Raw genomic sequence first — 23,860 nt, 5'->3', positions numbered from 1 at the left:
ATCTCCATATAAATAAATTGTGTCTAAAAGTTTAGTATATAAATTTGTACTTGGTAAATGAATTACATTACTGTATTAAGTAGTAAAGAATGTATAGATGATGGATGAGCAGATATATGTTTTATTTGTGATTCATGAAATTAAAAGAAACAATTCATTGCATTATTAAGTAATTAATGTATAAAATTGTAATTTCAATGATTAAGATCATGAGTCAGTCAGTGGGACTCCTCGTGGATGCGCACTGTTGGGGAGTCCCACGGCAGGACAAAACGGCCGTCCAGTGCTTCCAGATTTTCCATGATGGTCTAGCTTCAACTGACTCATGATCTTAGTCAGTGGAATTACTATAATATCCACAAAACCCATCTGGTATTAAACTGTATTGATTTTCCCTTTATTAAAATTGTAGAATGTTTCCAATGACAGCATTTCCATTGAATCCAGTGAATTGTGGACGATCATCAACAGATTTAATATGGCCTAATACTGAAGCATTACAGAATATTGGATCTGCATTGAATTGTGATAGTTTATCATATATTAATAATAACAATAATTCCTCATTGTCTAATCAAAATTCAATAAATAATAATACATCATCAGCATTAATCACTAACTCTTCAAATTTCCTTTCCTCACGACCTAATTATACCTGTACTCTTAATCAAACTTATCGACTACAAGAAAATCGAATTCATACAGGCTATTTAAATGAAGAATTATCAGACCAATGTAATGATAATATTGTTACTACAACCACCACCACCACCATCACCACAACTGCTACTCCTCCTCCTCCTCCTCCTAATTGTAGTAACAATACTAATGATAAATCTCATATAGATATCTCCAATAAATCATCTACATCTAATACAATGATGAAATCTGAAAGTTTACTACAATTAAATAAATTCCCTTCATCATTATGTAATACAATGAAATCAGATAATTCCAATTATGAGAATTGGTCAAATGATCATAGAAAACGTCATAAAAAATCTAAATTACATTCTATTATTCATACAGATAATAATTTCATTCATAATAAATCAACAGAGAAAACATCACCTCATTCATTATATATAGATGAATCTATGGATGAAATGTTATACAATAAGGCAACTTCATTAGACAATGAAAAAAATCAATTAAATTCATTACAATCAACTACAATCAATCTTGTATCTAAGACAAAATTATCTAATTTAAAACAATTAACTAATGAATTATCAAATGAACAACAACCACAGCAACAACAACAACAACAGCAGCAGCAACAACAACAATTAAATTATTCATTTAATATGTTACCTACAAAAATGAATGATTATACAAATCAATTATTATGTAATGAATATAATGATAATCATTATAATAGTTTATCATTACAACAATATAATAATAATAATAATAATCATTGTCCACAATCTATTCATCATGATAAATCCCAATTGAATAAAAATATTAAAGAATCACTAAATCATATTTTGTCTACAAATTATTCATTAAAACATAATCATTCACAGAATACAATAAATTCAATGAATGAAGAAGGAGTTGATGATGATGAAGAAGAAGAAAAAGTAGAAGAAGAACGAGAGGAAGAAGCATATAAAACAATGATTAATACAAGTAATCATAATGATCATGATATTGTTACAAATTCTATTTCCATCATGACTACTACATCGACGCCGACGTCAACGTCAACGACGGCGACGACGACGATGACGACTATGATTAATACAACTATTACTACAACTACAACAAATAGTATGATTAATATAGATAGAAGATTAAATGATCCATTAACACATTCTCATAATGAAATGAATACAGATACATGGAATACATCTATACCATCAGAATATTCAACAAATATATTACCACAACATTTAGCTTCATTCTATTCTACTTGTTCAAATGAGATTGCATTTAGAAAAAGTTTAATATTTAATAATCATCAAAATATGAATATAGAATCAACAAATTATTCCACATACAATAATAATAATAATAGTAGACAAGACTCAGAGTGTCGTACATCTTCATCACCATTACCTTCTATTATACAAACTAATATAGACTTGAATTCAAGTTCTATGTTAAATTGTAATGAGGTGGATAATTTTAATAAAATATCTTCGGATGAAATTAAATTCAATGTAAACACTAATAGTAATCATAATGAATTAAATGAAATGAATGCCAATTCAAAGTTCAACAATCCTATACAGCAACAACAATCTCAGTCAAGGAGAATAATTAATGATTCATTAATACAGAATAATTTAGACACATGTAAGTCAATACATCATAATTCGAATCTCCCTCCTCCTCCTCCTCCTCCTCCTCCACATCAGCAACAACAACAACATCAAAGACAAAGAGGATTTGAAGATGATCAAATGATTGATGATTTAAGTGTAGCATATCATTCAGCAGCAGCTATGGCAGCAGCTGCTGTTGTTGCACAAGCAGCTGTAGCAAGTGCAAATGTAACAAATCATCATTTGGAACATCAACATCATAATCATCGTCATGAACAATCAATACATCAACATCAACATTTACATTCACATCAAAATCAGCATCAACAATCTCAATATCTTGATAATGAACAATCCATGTTACATACACATATGGAACAATATGGTGTACATACTAATAATAATGGTAATAATAATGATAATGTTTTACATCAATCACAGTATAATATGATGAATCAAAATTTGGGAATATTCCCTCTTATAAATAATACAAATTCATTGAATAATACACAGAATATAAATAAAACAATGAAAAATAAAAAATTAACAATGACAGGTCAGTAATTGATTTCTATTATGTAATATCAGTTGCATAGGTAGATTTTAATCTTAATAGTTAAATTCATAAGGACTAGACACGCATGACACTGATCGCCACCCAGTGATCAATCAATTGTGATTACATCTCAGTCCTACAGGAGGTCGGTCGCGGCCTGGATAGCCCAGTGGTAACGTCTCTGACTGTGAAGCTGGGTGACACGAGATCGAATCCGCCAGGGAGCACCAGTTCCCTCAAGATTACAGGTACACCTTGCTGACGAGTGTCAAGTAGCACGAAACCCGGGTCCAGGGTTTCCTGTTGACTACCTCCAACCACCATCTAAATCTCAATATATAGTGCCCGCAGTGTCGAGTCACCTAGACTGGTGGCCACATTGCAATATGATCGATAGCATTCGATCCGCACTAATAAGGACTAGACACGCACGACATTGATCACCACCCAGTGATCAATCAATTGTAATTCATGAGTCCATTTAAGCTAGATCATCATTGAAAAGTTGGAAGCACTGAATGGTTATTGAGTCCTAGTTTTAAACTTTTCAGTGATGCGCATCCATGATTCCGCATTCCAGATTCGATAATAATCAATAATGTAAGTTATTAAATCAATTTCGTTAGATTTAAAGATAGATACTTCGTACTGTTTGATATTTATCAACTGGATGCAAAATTTTCACAATTGGCTGTTTACACTAAGACTCAAGATCAGTATTTATTACGATGAACAATAACTTGTTATCTATGAAGCTACTAGGTTCATATTATCTATGGATATATTCAATGAAGATGAAGTCATCTGTAATAGTTTGTATTGTCTTTAACTGGATTCCTTTGATAGCAGTAATCCAAATATATTAGGTTTACTGAAAACAGAATTGTAGTATTATCACCTTCAAATTATGATTGGTACAAATTAAATAGCTCTTCAAAGATAGTTACATGGTTTACGTAATTAGATAATTCATCGCTGAATTACTAAAATTGTTGTTCATGGTTAGGGAAAAACAGTAACGAAGAGTTTCATACTTGGTCATTTGAATGATGTTGGACATTAAATTTTACGACAATCTGGTCTTTCAATTCATCATATTTCTTGATACTTCTTTCATAGTTAATGTAAACATTTTCTATACACGATTAAAGTCATCAATATTCTTCAATAATATTTACATTCCTATCAACATACCCATTGATTTCATCCAGTATCTTATTTGATGGACCAGAACGAATGATTTACAATTGTTTTTTAATCTTGTTCTCTATTTTCCAAATGATATATATAGTCAACTAATACACGATATTACGCAACCATCTTGCATTGTCTCTAGTGGGTAAATGTCCTAGGTTCAAGTCCTGTATGTAGGATTGTGAATGCTCACTACTGAGGTGTCATGTACAAGGATGAAACGGCTATTCAATGCTTCTTGGTTTTCAACGAAAATCTAACTTACATCGACTCATGAATTCAAATAATAATTTTATAACGAAACAATTCAGTTTATATGATAAATAATACCATAAGACACACAATAAATAGATTAGTAGTCAAATACAACTATCTGTGACAAACTAATAATTTAGTTCATTATGCAAATTATAAACAATAAAGAAGGAAATATTCAATGGATAATTAACATCAGATGGATCTTGTGGATATTATACTAATTTCAATGGTTAAGATCATGAGTCAGTTGAAGCTAGACCACCATGGAAAACCTGAAAGTACTGGACAGCCGTTTCGTCCTATTGTGGGACTCCTCAGCAGTGTGCATCCACAAAACCGCTCGCGAGATCCGAACCCATTAACACCGTTGGATGCATGCTCAGTGGTTTAGTGGTTAAGTGCTCGCGCGCGAAACCAGTAGGTCCTGGGTTCGAATCTCCCAGAGGGATAACTAACAAAATCATCATTATCATTCCATTGAGGTGAATAATTGGAACTTCATTTTAATTATTCTATGAAGATTTTAAGCGCTTATGAGATTTATCTCTGAAACTTCTAGTTGAAATGATTTCTTTATTGATTTATTGAGTTATAGGTAAATATATTATTTTTTTATCATTAGCAACAAATAAAAAAACTAGTGGTGTTCAACCGGGTCTATTGTGAGATAGTAACTCACTGAAGACAATGGTGGATGTGTCGTCCGATCTGGTGGATTAGTTGAAATTAGACATTAACACCGTTAAATGCCGGTTAGGTCAGTGGTCTAGTTGTAAAGGGCTCGTACAAAATCGGTAGGTCCTGTGTTCGAATCTCGCAAGGCGGGATAGTGGGTGCGCACTACTGAGGAGTCCAACAATAGGTAGAAACGGCCTTTCAATGTTTCCAAGTTTTCCATGGTTGTCCAACTTCGATTGACTCATGATCTTAACTATTAGAATAAATCTTCGTCTTTTGGGGTTCATGGATACATATTGTTTAAGAGTTCTGTATTAGAATGAAACAGGTATTTGATAATTCCTTGTTTTTATTATTCATTTATATACAATCAGTTCATAATGTAACATATAAAATAGTTATACTAATCAATGAGATTATATTGACGAATAGAGAATGATCATAATTTATTTTTTCATTAACAGAAGGAAGAGAATGTGTCAATTGTGGAGCAACTAGTACACCGTTATGGAGACGAGATGGACAAGGAAATTATCTATGCAATGCATGTGGCTTATATCAGAAAATGAATGGTCAAAATCGTCCATTAATTAAACCTAAACGAAGATTGGTAAGTTGTCGTTTATGATACCTTTGTATGTTGATCATTATCGTTATTAGTAAACAATATTCAGTCATACTGAAAATTATCAAAAGGGGAATGAACTAATTTAATAATTTAGTTCATGAGTCGATTCAAGCTAGACCATCATGGAAAAACTGGAAGCACTGGGGGACCGTTTCGTTCTCTTGTGGGACTCTTCAGGAATGCGCATCCACAAACCCGCTCACGGGATCCGAACCCAGGGTCTTCAATCTTGCGCGCGAGTGGATGCCGGCTCAATGGTCTAGAAGTTAATCGTTCACACGCGAGACCGGATGTCCTATGTTAGAGTCCCATGCACAGGATCGTGGATGCGCACTTCTGAGGAGTCCCACAACAGGACAAAACGGCCATACAGTGCTTCCAGGTTGTCAATGATAGTCTAATATCATTCGGTTCATGATCTCAATCGAAAATTTAATAATCTACACCACCCTATACTGATAATGGTCAGTTTCTAATCCAAACTATAAAATTCAACAATCTTTACAAAAACCCCCTTCAATGATAAACGATTTTTTGAAGATCTATATCACAACATGTTCCATATGGTATACCATTAAAATTAAATAAATCAATTAGATAGAAACATAATTCATTTGTGCATTCAACATTTAATCTAATTGTTGATTAACATTTTTTTTTATTATTATTTTCAGTCAGCTATTTGGTATTCACCTTAACAACAGCGGTAACATTGTCCATCTATTATTATTTTATAGAATTCAATTTGGACATTTCTTTTCATAAAAAAGAAAACTACATGTAGCATTATCATAATTATAATAGAGTAATGTAATAATAATAATAATAATAATGGTTACTACCGTTATTTCACTTACATAATGTTTTCCCATATGGAATAGAAAGTAGTAAAATTTGATGGAATGCATATAAGAAATAATCTATGAAATATGATTGATTAAGTCATGTTTGAACATAAGAATTGAATGTTTCTTGTTCTTTAAATAACCAACTTAATTATTTCCATAACAACGTATCGATTAATATTCTGTCTAGACTTGGATAATAAGTCTTAGATCATTTTTATTTATTTATTCGAAATATGATTCCCTTTTAGTTGTTTTAACTAGTTTAGAGAAGAATCTGTCAAAAATTCTACTAAAAAAAGCAGTGACTGGTAGAATTCAATGAAGTTGAAAGACTGATATAGATCATCGAGGATAATGACTGATAATTTCAATAGTTGAGATCATGAGTCAATTGAAGTTAGACAACCATGGAAACCTGGAAGCATTGGACGACCATTTTGTCCCATTACAGGACTCTTCAGTAGTGCACATTCACGAACCCACCCTATGAGATTCGAACCTAGGACCTGTCGGTCTTGCGCGCTAACGCTTAACCTATAGACCATTGAACTGTCCAAGATCCAACGGTGTTAATGTCTAATTTCAAATAATCCACGAAATTGGACGACACATTCACCATTGTCTTCAGTGAGTTACTATCTCACAACAGACCCGGTTGAACACTATTGGTCACTTCTCACTAGAATTCCAGGGAATACCTCTTGAAGCCAGTCACTAATGAGCATATGTTGATTAGTATTCATTCATGATCTCAACTATTGAAATTACTATAATATCCACAAAATCCCTTCTGATACTAATGACCGATAGTTGATCAATTTTTTTTTAACTGATTAAAATTAAAATAATGAAACTCGATGAATTCGGATTTGGTCAAAATGTATTAAAGTCCTATATAACATATTGGGGTTATGTAGAAATTTAGATGAGTATACAACTATAATGTAATAGTTAACTTATATTCTTTTTCCAAAACTTCAATTAGTGATAAAAAACTAAACCTATAAGCGGTAGTGATTATAAATATCCTATATTAATAATAGATCAATTATAGATTGCCTATTAACTATGAGCACTAATAGGATCTCTAATAATTAATATATTTCAATACCTCACTGTGTGGTATGATGATTACTATTAAATACGAACTTTTGTCCAAATTTGAACGAATAGTTTCACAGTATTTGAGAACTAAGTTGATGTGAGACGTTAAAGAAGAAGAATGTTGTATTTGTAAAATCACAGTGAATTAATTTGAAGTAAATCCGACATTTCGCCTAGTAATCTGGTCCAAGCTTTTTTCAAGGAAAATATAATCAAACATCACAAGTATCGAATATAAATAGGTACGTAGTTCTTCGGTTTACTGTATACTGAATAGGTCATCCAATCAGTGTTAACAATGTTTAAGTTAGGTATTTGCATTATTGTGTAAGAGATATGTGGTGTGAAACGAAAAGTGTTAAGATAACAGATTGTGTGTAGACGTAAGTGCGAAGAAGAAATTTCATTTACTATATATTGTCTTTGGTCGGTGAATATTAAGAACACATGTCTCTTACACATATAATACAAATACCTACGTTAAATATTATTAACATTGATTGGATGACTTATTCAGCATACAGTAAACCGAAGAACTACGTACCTATTTATATTCGATACTTGTGATGTTTGATTATATTTACTTGAGAAAAGCTTGGACCAGATTGCCAGGCGAAACATTGGATTTACTTCAAACTCATTCGCTGAGATTTTAAAAATACATTCTTCCTCTTTATTATTATTATTACCATTACTATTATTATTATTATTGTTATTAGTAGTAGTAGTAGGAATGGTAGTAGTAGTAGTTATAACACTTTCAACACCTAAATCACAAGTCCTAATCCTTATTTCACCATCTTCAATATAGATTGCTAAATACTTTCATTAGTCTTTACTAAGTTATTGAGTTCCATGACTCCATTTTAAGTATTTTCAATAACAAAAAAATGACATATCATCTAATGAACCATTAAATCTAGAGCTCAATTCCCAATAGTGTTAACTCACCTCATTTCTAAATAATGGCCTCTATCGAACCCTTTCTTTTATTCAAAAAACAACAACAACCCACTTCATTGAATATAATTCATGGTATTTTCCGCTTAATTTCCCCTTTAAACCATATTAGTTACTAAAAGTCAATAAATGATAATTACTAAAAAGATCTAAATCGATAAAATATGATAGTTAAAAGGAAAAAAACAAAACAAGACAACAAGTTACATAATATAAATAAACAATCATATTTACGCATCATTGAAACATTTGACATGCGTCCATATATACATATATGTATATTCATTATATACAATGTCATCCTTATTAAATAGGACGAAACGCGCATCCTGGATTCCACTACTAGCCACTATCCATCTTTGTTTATCAATATTACGCCTATTTAAAAAAAGATATTTTCAATAAAGAAGTATGAACATATTAAAGTATCAATTGCTTGTTATTAAATATGACCATTTGTTGCCTTGTTGGATTAGTTGCTATGATCAACATGAAAAGAAAACGAGGAATATATATTAACCTAGACCTACTGATGATATTTCTATTACCATTACTATTTTAAGTAATGATAATGATGATAATAGTTATATTTATAGGATTAATGTCAAATGGGATATATATATACATATATATTTGCATCAATTCTAAATATTTTACAGTGTTCATGGGATTGCGCAACTTAATATGTCGATTAAGAAGTAAATAACATTACCCTAGAAACTAATATGAAAATTTTAAGACATAAATTTATTGACAGATCTTTTTGTGACAAATTGTTACTACGATTGAGCAAAGGGTAAAGTTGTCATTAAAAACCTGCTGACTTAATAAAACAAGATTATGGAATTAGTCTGTTTGAGGATATTGTTTTATCTAAGATTAGATTGATATCATGAATGGATCAATGTTAGACCACCATTGAAAACCTGGGAGCATTGGATGGTCGTTTAGTCCTAGTATGGGACTCCTCAGCTGTGCGCATCCATGATCTCGCACACGTCAATCGAATTGAGGATCTTTGATCTCGCACGTAAATGCCAAACCTCTAGATCAATGAGCCGGCATCCAATGGTGTTTATGTTTAACCTCAAATACTCTACGATATTGCGCGACCATCTTTTATTGTCTGACATGGATTCGCTCCACTGGTTACAGCCGTTCAATGCTTCCAGGTTTTCAATGGTGGTCTATCATTTATCGATTCATGATCTCAATCAAAAACATAACAATCGCCACAATCTCACTGAAAATAGTTATAATATATGTCAGTATTTAAACTGTATTATATTCAGTTGTCTACAAGACCTACTTACTGTGTAAATAAATGAATTAAACATACTATAAGAATAGCATGTCATTTTAATCAGGATTCATTAGGGTGTTACGGTTTCATTTGAAACGATCTTATTTGTATGCTGTTAATATGGGATTAATGCATAAGTTGTCCTCTTATTGATTTGCTTTCTATTTTAAGAATAGTTCAGTTGAGTTGATAGATGCAGTTATATTTTGGACAGATAAATCTCAGAAAATCTGTTTGGTAGAACTTCATTGTTCCGGCTTAAATAACTAATACAAAGTGTATTTATGATAATAATGGTAATAATAATAATTACAATGAAGTTTAGTTACTTGACCTTGATTACATTTTTATTTTACAGCAATCATCTAGCAGACGTACTGGTACTATATGTTCCAATTGTCGTACGATAACAACTACATTATGGCGTCGAAATACAAATGGTGAACCTGTTTGTAATGCATGTGGACTTTATTTCAAACTGCATAATGTAAGTATACTATAAAGTCTGTGTTTATATGTAACTTATGTGACTTGATGAAGGTGGACAAATCAAGGTCATTGTAATTGTAAAAAAAAGCAGACTTGTACTTTGATCAATCTTTGTTGATGTATGTGGGTTCTTTAGGAATCCCCGTGATATAAACGTTCCATCACAAATTTTATGCGATAAATGGATTTATATTTGATCCTGAATATCAATGATGATATGTTTCAAACTCACACTAATAATGATTACAACGACATGCCTGTTAAATAAGTTAGTACCTACCGACACTCAGTAACTTAGTAGATAATCAGTTGACGTTCGAAGCGAAATGTACTTGACTCGATACCGAATGCAAACATTCACACTGGGATGTGAGTGTAGCCATCTGACAGGTCCCAAATAAAATGAAATCTATGTTCTGGATTCCTCTGCTAGCCAAAATATATATCTTTTTTGATAGATTTGTACCAATTACTAAATTTACATAGTAATAAAGAGATGGTTGAACAACTACAGTAAGATATCCATTTGTAGTAATCAATATCATGTTAGATAATTCTAAACGCTGATTGAATTCTATGGGTTACGTTTACTGTGTGACCAATAAATTAAGTAATTCCATGTAGGAGTAAACTTGATTTTACAACCAGCGGTTGATGGTGATGGTTGGTCTCTAAGTTTACTGTTCAATATCTGATTAATGTAATGTAAGACCTATAGGTGATGGTGAAGAATTCTTACTCGTTTAATTAATATCACCGTATTGGGAGCGAGACATGAGTATCTTTGGTTTAGTTGCATATTTGATTGTTAGTATACATTGACATGAAGTGAAACACTAGACTGAGACACCCTCTTATTTAAAATCACTCTGCAACTTTCTACAAAATGTGATGAAATGTAATTTTAAAATAGAAACATTTCAACTCAAACCCATTCAACTAAACTTGTAATCAACATTAAAAAGGATTTGAAAGTAAATTGCTTATCTAAAACCCGGGTTTTGTTTGATATAATGATAATATCTCTTAAGTTAGACATCCATCAGAAGCTAGGAAATAGTAAATAGCTGTTTCATCCTGGTATGAGACTGATGATCACTGTTCATCCATAATCTTACCACTGGGGACTGCTTCTAGGACTTTTAGTCTTGTACGTGCAATCTTGACCTCTAGACTAATTATCCACTGTCCATTAAGATTCCATAACCATCTTCCATTGTTTTCTGTTGGCAACTACTTCATACCTAACAAGGTTGAACTCTAATATTCAAGGATTTTCACTTAAATTCCAGAATTAGTCACCAGGGATTGTTTAATATATTTAAATGGCTAACCAACACAATACTATTTATTTTGGTAGCAAACTTATAAGCTTTTAATGTAAGATTTTTCATTCGAAGAGTTAGTTTTTTTGTTTTTACTAAGATATACTGATGACATTCAATAGCACGAATGATTGTCTTCATCCTAAAGTTTAGATTTAATAAACTCAGTTCAGTTTACAGTCATACTGATAGTTTTTCTAATCCTAGTTCCTGTGATGCAATAGCTTAATGATTAAAGTGTTAGAATCATCCCCTTAGTCATAAGTTCAAACCTCACCTTATTTACTTTAATTTAAGTGACGTGGTAGTAGTATTATTAACCCTCGAATTTAGAGTTTGGCTTATACTGAAGTATATAATGAATGAGTTAATTGCTTATTTATTTTTTTCATTAAGCTTCCTAGTATTGCTTAAAGTTTTATAAGAGTTTTCCTTCCTTCCTTACTTACTTACGCATGTTACTCTTAATTAAACATAGGCCGCCGACCAGCATTCTCCAATCCACTCTGTTCTGGGCCTTCCTTTCCAGTTCTAACCAATTTTTGTTCACTTTTCTCATGTCTATCTCCATTTCTCGGCGTAATGTGTTCTTTGGTCTTCCTCTTCTCCTTCTTTGACCATGAGGATTCCATGTGATGGCTTGCCTTGTGACGCAGTTGGGTGTTTTCCTTAATGTGTATCCTATCCACTTCCAGTGCTTCTTTCTGTTTTCTTCCTTCACTGGGATCTGATTAAGAGTTTTCTTGAAATCATATTAATTATTAGGAGACTAAAGAATTCCTTTATTATTATTATTTTGAACTCGATAGGTAGTCAGTTTGTTGCATATCTAAGACACTTCTAGATTACGTTACAAAATTGATTGTTAAAAGTATATTATGTGTTTACATTACACAAATCAGATTATATAATTTGTATATTTCTGTCGTCGTTGCCCTTTAAAAGTATCTCCAATAACTTGTATAGGAGCTCTATTAATAGACGTCTCTTATTATCACAGTTGAAAGTTTTATACAAAAGATTCTTACTTAAAATATGAACAACTAACATGATTACTTATTCCTTGTAACTGGTTGAAAGTACTATACTAATACACTATATCCAATACATCATTACTTATTACCCATAAAGTGTTTGTGAAATTTCATTTTTGAAATTTTCTAACTTACACCATGAATTGTCAATAGTTATATAATCACTGATTGAAGTTGAACGTGTAAATCATTAGATACTGACTTAATGGTTAAAAGGATAGTATGAACTGATGAAGAGTTTCATAGTTAACTGAAACTAATATCTAACAATTCCTTATTTCAATTATTATCTAAGTGGATTCAATCTATAATATAAACTATGATGCTATATTAACTCCATAGTCTTGTAATGAACAAGAACACAACTGGGAACAATCGAATGTATTTGAACATAGAATTAAAGAATATCTTGGTAAAATCTAAGAACTATACAGTTAATACTTCATTTACAAAATGTCAATCAATTGTCTTGTAGTGGCTGTGCTTCGTTGACCAATTACCCTCGTAACCATTACCATATGATACTCAACGGTGTTTGAAATCAGAAGGCAAAGAGAAGCAGCAACCACAGTTTTATTAGCAGATAACTCAGACCACAAAGCAATGAGGCGAATGAGTGAGTCAGCAAACCGAGAATGTAGAGTGTGTAGAGTGTAAATGTACATGTATATATATAGGGAAATGAATGGATCATTGAATCAACTAAGCAGCTAATAATAAAGCTAGCAGAATGAATATATGCGTAGGCAGTAAGCAATGTTCAAGCATACATATTTCATACAAGCACAGCAATAATAAAGGTACAATAAGTTGTTATAGTACGGATGACTTTGTCTGCTAAATAAGTTAACAAAAGAGCTTAACTGAATTAAATGTGAACAAACTCAATTGTACATGAGTTGCTATAGTCTCAAACTTCATTATTCCTTCGTTTCGACACTAGTCATTCTTCGTTTTTGTTCTCATTTCTTTGATATTCTTAACCTCCTACCTCCAAGCATTTCACTTTCGATGGATAATACATACTACTTATATCTATCGACATCAGTAGCAAACATACCACAGTTTGACTAACATCCCGTTTATCAATACTCTCCTTAACTCGATAAATCCATTGATCATTTATTGGTTTTTGTTTGAAATATGAATAAACGATTTCTTATGTCTGATTGTTTGTTTGTTTTTTCAAAAATTTTTATCAACATTTATCATTGAACATATGAATGTATCGAGAGAAAAACAAAAACAAAAAAAACTTCTGTTGCACGGATAATATAAAATTCAAAATGGACAATAATGTCTCTTTGCTTTTCTTTTTTTTTATTTAAAAAAAAACGTAATTTGCTTTGACACTTTATCCCAACTAACCCCATGAATAAGTTGTGAATGTATTTGAGAATATAAAATAATGGGAATATTATAGTAAATTGATTAGGAAATCTGTATATGTATATGGATTTGACTTATCCTCTTTGTATATAGTTTACTTTAGTCTATTTATCTTTAAAGTGCCAGTTAGGATAAGATTGGTATTATAAATATATATATTTCTTTCCCTAAATTTAGCTATCAGCCCTTTGGTTATTATTATTATTATTATTATTATTAGTAGTAGTAGTAGTAGTATTACTATTAGTATTAACGTTATTTTGATTGTACCAAACAATCTTTGCATACGTTAGTCAAATTGGTGAATTATGTCTACCTTTATACGTAAAGGAAGACAACAACAACACAATGCATTGTATCCAATGCATTTCCACTTCACACATTAAGGTATTTTCTCTAATTAAAAGCAATATTTAATCGGACTTATACAAATGATAAGTAGATAGATGGTTAGATAAATAAATAAGTAGATAGATAAATAGATAGATAGATAGATAGATAGATAAAGATATACAAAATTAGTAAGTGAGTAAGTGAGTAAGTAAATGATTATAAATGATGGGATATAGTTGTATATAATAAATGCTCAAGTTGCAAAGGGTGATAACGAATACTTTCTTCTTGTTGGTATACTTATATATATATATATATGACAAAAGTTAATGGTGTGATAATTTCAATTGAGGAGTTAACTATATGTACATTTGTTGTATATATTTAATGGATTATTATTATTATTATTATAACCATTACTAACATTACTATTACTATTTGAGATAGATTCTTAGTTGTGTTGGGCGGGGCAACCTAATGGAATAATTATTTATAGAATATGAGATATACATAAATATTTATAGGGAGTAAGAGGGCGAGAGCGAGAGCGAGAGAGAGAGAGAGAGAATACTCACAAGAATGATTGACTAAATTTTACCTGACTTATAATTGGTTAATTTTGTTACTCTAATATTAATTATCCTAAATCTCTATTGTTCTAAAACTTATTAGAATACAAATATCGGGTGAATAAATGAACTAATGAATAGCTTGTCGTATGATAATAGTAATCTGAATATTAATAATAATAATAATACTGTTTGCTATTCTTTCGTGGTGATATAAAAAATGAATTCGATAGAATAAAATAATAATACTAATAGTAATATATATATATATATTTGCGTTATGATCGGGGTGTGTCAAGTACTTATCAATGATTTGAGCTTATTTGGCGCCAATACCAGATGTATGTATGTATATACACATATATATAGTCTCGTCCCCACCCTCACCAGTCTCTTATGAAGACAATAATAAGCCTAGTTATTATTATTATTATTTTAATGCTAAATAAATTAATAATCATCATTCATTTAAGAAAGTGAGAGAGAAAGATAGATAAAGAGGTACATGAAAGTACGTAGTTATTAATTTTAATAATGAATATGATAGGCATTAGGTGTTATTGTTTTTTTAATATAAAACCTAATAAATCTATTATTTTTGCATAAAGAAAGGTAAAGAGGAGTAGAATATGAGTATCCAGAGTGAATGGTCTTCAACTAATTCATTTGAGCTTCTTAAGAAGTGATCTAATTATCATCTATAATTTCAAATAAGTAACAATATGTATGAATGTATATTATCATTTTGAAACATAAATGCAATGAAATCAAAGTGATCTCAATTTATAAGCAAAGATAGACAGTGGCTAGCAGTGGAATTCATGATGCACGTTTTGTTCTCTTTGAGACCCGTGGCTATCAGGACTTAGTCACTAAATCAATAACGAAGTGAACGGTAGTGGGTTCGAGCCCTGAAATGAAGATTAAATCTGGAATGTAAGTACACTCAACTGAAGAGCCGTAAATAGGATGAGACGCATGTTATAAATTCCATTGTTAACTACTATCCATCTTTGCTTAGAACACTTGTGATTTAAGACAATATCGATTACATACTTGATTTGAAATGAGACCAGACTATTTTATCAATCTAGAATGGTTATGGTTAACTATTTTCATTACATTCAAAAGGAATAAATATCTGAAAATAAACTTTTTTAGACAAACATTACGTAAAAAGTTTTTAGTAATTTCATGAAAGTCAACTATTTTTTCTACATGGTCTATCATAGTCAAGTTAATTTTTATGTAAACAAATCCACCATCCCGCACACGGCAATCGAACCGATGACCTTCAGTCTCGTGCGTGAAAGCTAAACGTTTAGACCTAATGGTGTTAATGTCTAACTTTAATCGATCCAGGATCTTGTACAACCCTTCATTCATTGTCTGAGGTAGATGACCGTTTCACACCTGACACAGATTGAACTCTACTGAACATGTTCTCTAATTAAAACTCTAGGAAATCAACCTTGAGGCTAGTCAGCATTAGGCACATGATTATTATTAGAATGGGGATTTTGTGGAGATTATAGTAATTTTAACAGCTGAATTATAGCTTTGATCGATTCATGAGTTTAACTGTTAAAATCTAATAATAGCCTAAATGTTTTTTTAGTTTGAGTCAGTTTGTAATTTAATAAAAAAACTAGTTATCATCACTGTTGTTACCTACCAAAAATTTCACAAAACTCATCTCCATCTTCTTAGAAAATTAATTAACTTCTTAAAAAATGTTTTTACTGAGGAGTCTCATACTAGGACAAAACAGCCATCCAGTGCTTTCAAGTTTTCAATGATGTTCTCGCTTCAATTGACTTATAAATTCAACTATCAAATAAACTAATCTTCCAAGGTTTATTTTTAATTGAATAATTATTATCTGTATAGGGTTGTGGAGATTATTAAGTTATTGATTGAGATCATGAACTCATTGTATTACAATTAATTTAAACACAAATACTAAACAATAATTTCAACGATGATCTAACACCAGTCGATTTATGATCTCAATCAAAAACCTAATAATCTTCACAACCCCTATACTGATAATTACTATGTGCTCACTAGTGACTAGCTTTGTGAGTGAATTCTTAGAGTTCTAGTGAGAAGTCGTGACCAGTGGAGCTAATGCATGTCATATAGAGACAACTATCTACCCCAATACAATAGAAGATGGTCGCACAATTTTGTAGATTGGTTGAGGCTAGACATTAATACCTTTGGATGCCGACTAAATGGTCTACAGGTTAAGCGTTCGCGTAAGAGACCAAAGGTCCTAGGTTCAATTGGTGTGCGCGGGATCGTGGATGTGCACAACTGAAGAGTCGTACACTGAGACAAAACGGCTATTCAGTGCTTGAAGGTTTACAATGGTGATCTAACATCGATCAATTCATGATCTCAATCAAAAAATAATTATTATCTACTCATTTAATACAATTATAAAATATATTTTAAAGGGATATTTAAAATGATGAAGCAGGTCAGTTAGCTCAAGTGAATAATTTAGGTGAAGTTTTGTTTTCATATTATAAAACCTAATGGATATTTATAAATCAGTCATTTAGTATTAAATGAATAAAAATGTCGATATATTTATTTCTTATTTTCTTTTCTTTTTTTTGTTTATTTTGTTCTCATCGTTGTTACGCTTATCACAATATTCAGAATGGAATTTTTTCTCTATAAAAAACAAAATGATAAACTTTTTTTTCGTTTTTTCTTTCAGTGAGTAAACAACATTAAACAAATCACTCTAACACTTTGGCATATGTTTCACTGTTTGATCGTTCGAGAGTAGTATTTTCTTTTCCTTTTTTTTTTAAAAAAAATATTAAAAAAAAGTAAACATATTTTCCCTTGTTTGATTTGTCTCTCCACCCCCTTATCTCTTCCCCCCTCCCTCTCTCTGTTTGTCAGTGATTGAATAAAATTAATCGGAGACAAATTAAAAACGGGTACACATAGATATATTATTATTATTATTTTGTTAATGTGTCAACAGATTGATATAGTGAATGTTAATCTCATTTTCATCTTTTGTTGAAATTGTGGGTTTATTTTATTGTTATTATTATTATTATTAATACTATTACTATTATGAGTACTGATTCTCTTGTCTATGGTTGTCATGTTTTAAAGATATTGGGGTTAATGACAAGATATGGCGCCAAAATCCTTATTTCGTTAACTTAAATATGAATAGACTCACTACACACAAAAAATAATAATAATAAGATATATTCATATAAGATACAGTTACAAAGTTCCCCTTTTTCTATTTATGTAAACGGTATATATAAGTAGATAGATTTAGTTAGTCAAAGTATAAGAATGAGTCAATAAATTTATTCCGGTATTTCAATTCTATTTACAGAAGAAAAACAAGTTTTTTTCTATCTTTGATGATTATTTTACATTCATTTTATTCAGCGACAACAAAAAAACAACGAGAAAAAGGGACTGAAAGGAGAAAAATTAAATCATCAACTATCCTATGACAATTTTTAACTATTGAACATATTCCTAGGATACGCATAGAAAGACATCGTTTTCCGGTTTTTTAAAAAAGAAAGAGAAAAAAGACAAAAAAACGAAAAGAACTTATCATGTTCAGATATTTCTTTATGATTACTTTATAAGACCGGTGTGTCATCAGAGAGAAAAAGAGAAAGAGAAGAAAGAATCAATATCAACTCATTCATGTCTATAAGAATTCATTGATAAATAAACATTCATTTCTTATATAGTAGAGTTTGGTTGAGTGCAATTAATTACATCACTATTAAATAAGTTGATTATATTCTGGATAATAACAGGTTATGTAGATTGTTGAATTGGTAGTTTTGTAGTGAATGAGAACATCAATGGGAATGATCGAAGGTATTTGAACATAAACTTACAGAACATTTTAGTAAATTCAAAGAACCATACAGTGAGTAATTCATTTGCAGAATGTCACCCAATTGTCTCAAACTTCACTGTTTCTATCTTTCAAATTAATAATCTTGTTTTATCAACTTAGCTCTACTCACTATGTTCCTATCAATGTTTACTCACATTATGTAATCACTTGTTTCTAGCCGTTTGAACTGTTGTCACAATCAATGTTGTAGAATTTTCTTTTAAATAAGGTGTATATCTTCAATATTCAGTCTAGTAAATTTATTTACATCCTCACTATACTATACTAATGTGTCTTCAATATAAATTCCAACTAAACCCTTCCATGTAAGTAGTTTAAACCCATTATGTAATTATGATTTAAAATATCTCAGGTTGTAAGCAGCTGACAAGAACCTAAGAAATAAGAATGAATTCATGCTATTCTGCTAGAACCATTCATCTTGATCTTTTCAAAATGATAAAGGGAACAATGTGTATAAAATATCAGTCAATCGTCTTAGACTTCATTGTTCTTTCGTTTCGATACTAAGCATTCTTTGTGCTTGTTCTTATTTCTTCGACCTTCTTAACTTTCTGCCTCCACGCATTTCACTCTCGATTGATGATATATAATATTTATATCTATCGAAATCAGTAGCACACATCATAGTTTTATATCATAAAATAACTTCATTTAGAAATTTGCTTAAAGCCAAGAGTGTTTTGGTTAAACGTCTTACTCTAGGATTGGGTTCCTCAGGAGTACAATCCTAACAAAGTTGTGAATGTGAACTATTGAGAAATTAGTCCCATAACAAGAAGAAATTACCTGACCAGTATTTGTTGGCTTTTAACGGTTCTTTAACTATAGCCAGTTTGTGGCTAATTTAACAATTACGGTTCAAACTATCTAGCTTGTAGGTTTATCAATCACTCGGACATGATAGGAGTAACAAATAACTATAAGCATAATTTACATTACGTAATTAGATTATTCCAGGTAAATATAATTCCTTTGACAAATCATGGATAACAAATGAAACAATCTCTACAGTTATGTTTAAGGCTTATTACGTAAATGTGATATTAAATTTCTAATAATAATTGACAGTGCTTAACCTGGTTGGTGTTTTTTTTAGCAAGATTTTGTTTTCTACGAGATAGGGTTGCCGACCTCATGTTCAAACCTCCTCCTTTACTTAGGCTTGGGACCAACAGTAACTTTATATGAACTATAGGCGGAGTTATACGTAAAGTGACAATTCGAACTTTTTTCTTCACTGAATAATCTACTGTGGTAATCTAAGTTCAATCAACACATGATTTAAACCACTGAAATTTCTAAAATTTCCACAAAACCCCTTCTGATAATAATCATCTGCTCACTAGTGACTGACTTCAAGAAGCATTTCCTGGAGCTCTTGTGAGAAGCCGTCACCAGTGGAGTCCAGCCAGGTCTGTTGTGAGATAGTAACTCACTGATGAATATGATGTACGGTGGCACAATTTCGTGGATTAGTTGAAGTTAGACATTAACACCTTTGGATACCGGCTAGCTCAGTGGTCTAATGGTTAAGCGCTTACGTGCGAGACCGATAGGTCTTGTGTTCGAATCTCGTAAGGTGGGTTCGTGGATGAACACTGCTGAGGAGTCATATAATGGGAAGAATCAGTCGTCCAGTGCTTTCAGGTTTTCCATTGTGGTCTAGCTTCAATTGACTCATGATTTCGACTATTGAAATCTACTGTATCATAAAATACAGAATTAAACAATTCAACTGAGTTGTAGATAAATAAAATGTAATGATATCATTTGGGAATCTATGAACTATTTTACAACTTCATGAATATTAATGTATAAACGGATATATACTTATGAAAGTAGATCATTTTAGTGATCGAGATCAAGATAGAAATAAGATTTCATGCAATGAATGAATTCCATTAGAACCTGAATTCTAATAATACTTTTCTATATTTACATTTTCTGTTTTGTTATTTTTCTTCATTATTTATTTAAGATTCAACGACCTATTTCAATGAAAAAAGATGGAATTCAAACACGTAATCGTAAAGTTTCACAAAAAACAAAAAAGCATAAATTTGGTTTCTATTCAGAATTATCTGATTTACCAGTGGATTATTTAATGAAAACACCTTTACATCGATTTGGTGCCGCAGCAGCAGCAGCAGCTGTTGCTGCTAATCATTTTGCATGTACTACACGTGGTTCACAAACAATTACACCGAATTCACCAAATTCAATGTGTAATCCATATTTAACTGGTTATTTCTCAGATAATAATATTAATAGTAACAATACTACTACTACTAATAATAATATTTTGAATGAAATAAAACATAAAGATATGTCAAGAATTGAAGTTGATAGTTCTGATGAAACTGGACAGTTTACTGATGTGACAAAAGCATTTCATGCTACATTTGGAGGTTTAACTAATAATAATAATAATAATAATAACAATGATGATAATAGACATTCCAATCATTTCTCTCTTAATTCACCTCATCCAACACAAATACACCCTCATCATATTGATCACTTACAACAACAATATATTCAGAAACATCAATCCCAGCCAATGAATTCAATGAATTTCACAAATGATCCTTATACACAACATACATCTAATTTAATGAATAATCAAATGAATGAGAAATATTGTAGATATCAGAAATCTAATTATATTACTGAATTAGTTTATAATCATTCAACGAATAATGATCAGAATACTAGTAATAATACAAAATGTGAATCATTACATATGAAACCATCAAATATCGTTCATCATCATCATAATCATAATCATCATTCACCGACAGATGCATTAATACAATGGCATGCACAATTACGATCTACACCAAATCAATTGGATGGAAGTGGGTCGATAAATTTTAATTCTGCTTCACTATATAATAATTGTCAACCAATCACACGACTGGGATGTAATAATAATACTAATAATAACAATGGCATAGTCGGTGGTAGTTGTAATAGTAATAGTAGTAATAGCAGTAGTAGTAGTAGTAGCAGTAGCGGTGCTAGTATCACACATTCCTATTATAATCAAAAGAATAAAATCGAATCTGATCCCATTGATAATAATAATAATAATCGTAGTATTAATAATAATTTAATTGATTCTATAAATCATTCAACGATCATATCATCATCAACCTCATCATCAGAACGATCAATTCATGGTACAGATTTATTAAATCGTTATAAATTAAAACTTTGTACTGATTCATTAGATTCATCCATTTCACCTCATTCAAGAGGACCTATTGAAAATGGATTATATTTAAGTAATTATCATATAAATCAAACAATGGATACTATAAAACATCAACAACAAAATCAATCAAATCATTCTGATTTAAGAGCATTTCCATGAAAACTATATCCCTTGATTAATTGATTGGTTGTGAATTGTAGAATTATCCCTTATATAATATGTACATGCTCCCATATCTAATATACTCTAATAATACTATCCATATCAATGAAATGTATACTAATAATGAATGATAAATGAAAAGTTGTACATTTGAACATTTGATCATCAATATTGTGCTCTTTCACTATCATCACTATCCATAATGATCAGCATTAACATGATCTAAATCTTGAAAAAATGATCTTTAAATATGATCCTGTTACATAACTGATATTTTTTGTTTTTGTTTTGTTTTCTTTCTTTCGTTCTTTCTACAAAATGAAATTTCATCATCCAATAAAATGACAATAACTAAACTTTATATTCAATTAGAATTTTGAGCATATGAAAGAAGAAACAAAAATATTTGAATAATTCATATAGAAACAGGGCGGATTGTTTTTTAAAAAACAAAACAACAACGTATAATTAGTATTTCGTTTATTATTTTCAGAACTTTATAGAGTGAGAAGATTGAAAAGAGAGAGAGAGAGAGGGTGAATGAGTGATGGATATACAGAATAGATTACTTAATGACTACTAGTTTGCATTTCAATCCTTTATATATAGATATACATGAACATAGTTCAATTTAATTGAGGTGTGTCTTTACCAAAACTAACTATTCAATTGATGATCTTTATAAGTGTAATCATTGTTTCCAATAAAATCCAATGGAATCAAAACAAAATTTATGGAAATTTAGAAATCAACAACAACAATAGCAACAACAAAATCGAATATTTCGATCCATGAATGCTAAAAATAAATAAATAAATGAAAATTAGGCGAAACGATAAGTGTGAAACATACATTCACACACACACACACATGATATCATCAATTGTTTAATAGAAAGAATTCAAGTCGAATTGGTTAAAATTCTGATGTTCTTTTTCCTTGGATTATGACAATTGATGATGATGATGGTGACGACAACGATGATGATGATGATGATGATGATGATGATGATGATGATGATGATGATTAATAGTCGTAGTACAGTGGTATATCTATTCATTTTCTTACAAATCAACATAATTTTCATTTATTTTGTATAAGTTGTAAAATTCTTGTTTTTCCTCAATTAAAACTAATTTATTTTGATGTTGTCTGTGTAGAAACAAATAATAATAATCATAAACCAATGGGATCTATTTGACTACGTAGTGCTTATATATATACACATATTACAAATGAATAAGTGAATACTACTGAATTCAACATAATAGTAGTATCCTATCACTTTTATAATCTTGATAAATAGGTGACGATTATTTTTAAAAGTAAAATAATAATAATAATAATAATAAGTGATATTTATTATACATCGCAACACGAAGAATTCCAAGTTTACTTATGTTCTATCATGTATATAATATTTTATTCTACCATATATAGACATACATATTTGATTATTCAATGTTTGTATAGATTGTTTCACAAAAAAAAACTTTTCTCTCCTCCCTCTCCCCTCCCCTTCTCTCTGTTTCTTTCTTTATATTTGTTGCTAATGTGAATTGAGTAATTTCTTTTTTCCTCTTTTAAAACATTATCCATTGAAATTATT

General features: G+C 30.6%; 1 protein-coding gene across 1 annotated transcript; it reads left to right on the top strand.

Moving 5' to 3' along the window:
- Positions 1-413: 413 nt before the first annotated feature.
- Positions 414-22,248, top strand: GATA3_2 (Trans-acting T-cell-specific transcription factor GATA-3; the record flags this gene model as incomplete). The annotated part of the gene is made up of 4 exons (XM_012937748.3): positions 414-2,829; positions 5,424-5,569; positions 10,161-10,289; positions 20,851-22,248. 4 exons carry the CDS (start codon positions 414-416, stop codon positions 22,246-22,248), a joined length of 4,089 nt encoding a protein of 1,362 aa, XP_012793202.3.
- Between the last annotated feature and the right edge of the window lie 1,612 nt (positions 22,249-23,860).

The sequence above is a fragment of the Schistosoma haematobium genome, chromosome 1 (genome assembly GCF_000699445.3).
Source record: "Schistosoma haematobium chromosome 1, whole genome shotgun sequence".
In the NCBI taxonomy this organism is placed as follows: domain Eukaryota; kingdom Metazoa; phylum Platyhelminthes; class Trematoda; order Strigeidida; family Schistosomatidae; genus Schistosoma; species Schistosoma haematobium.
This window is presented reverse-complemented; position numbering and strand designations above follow the sequence as displayed.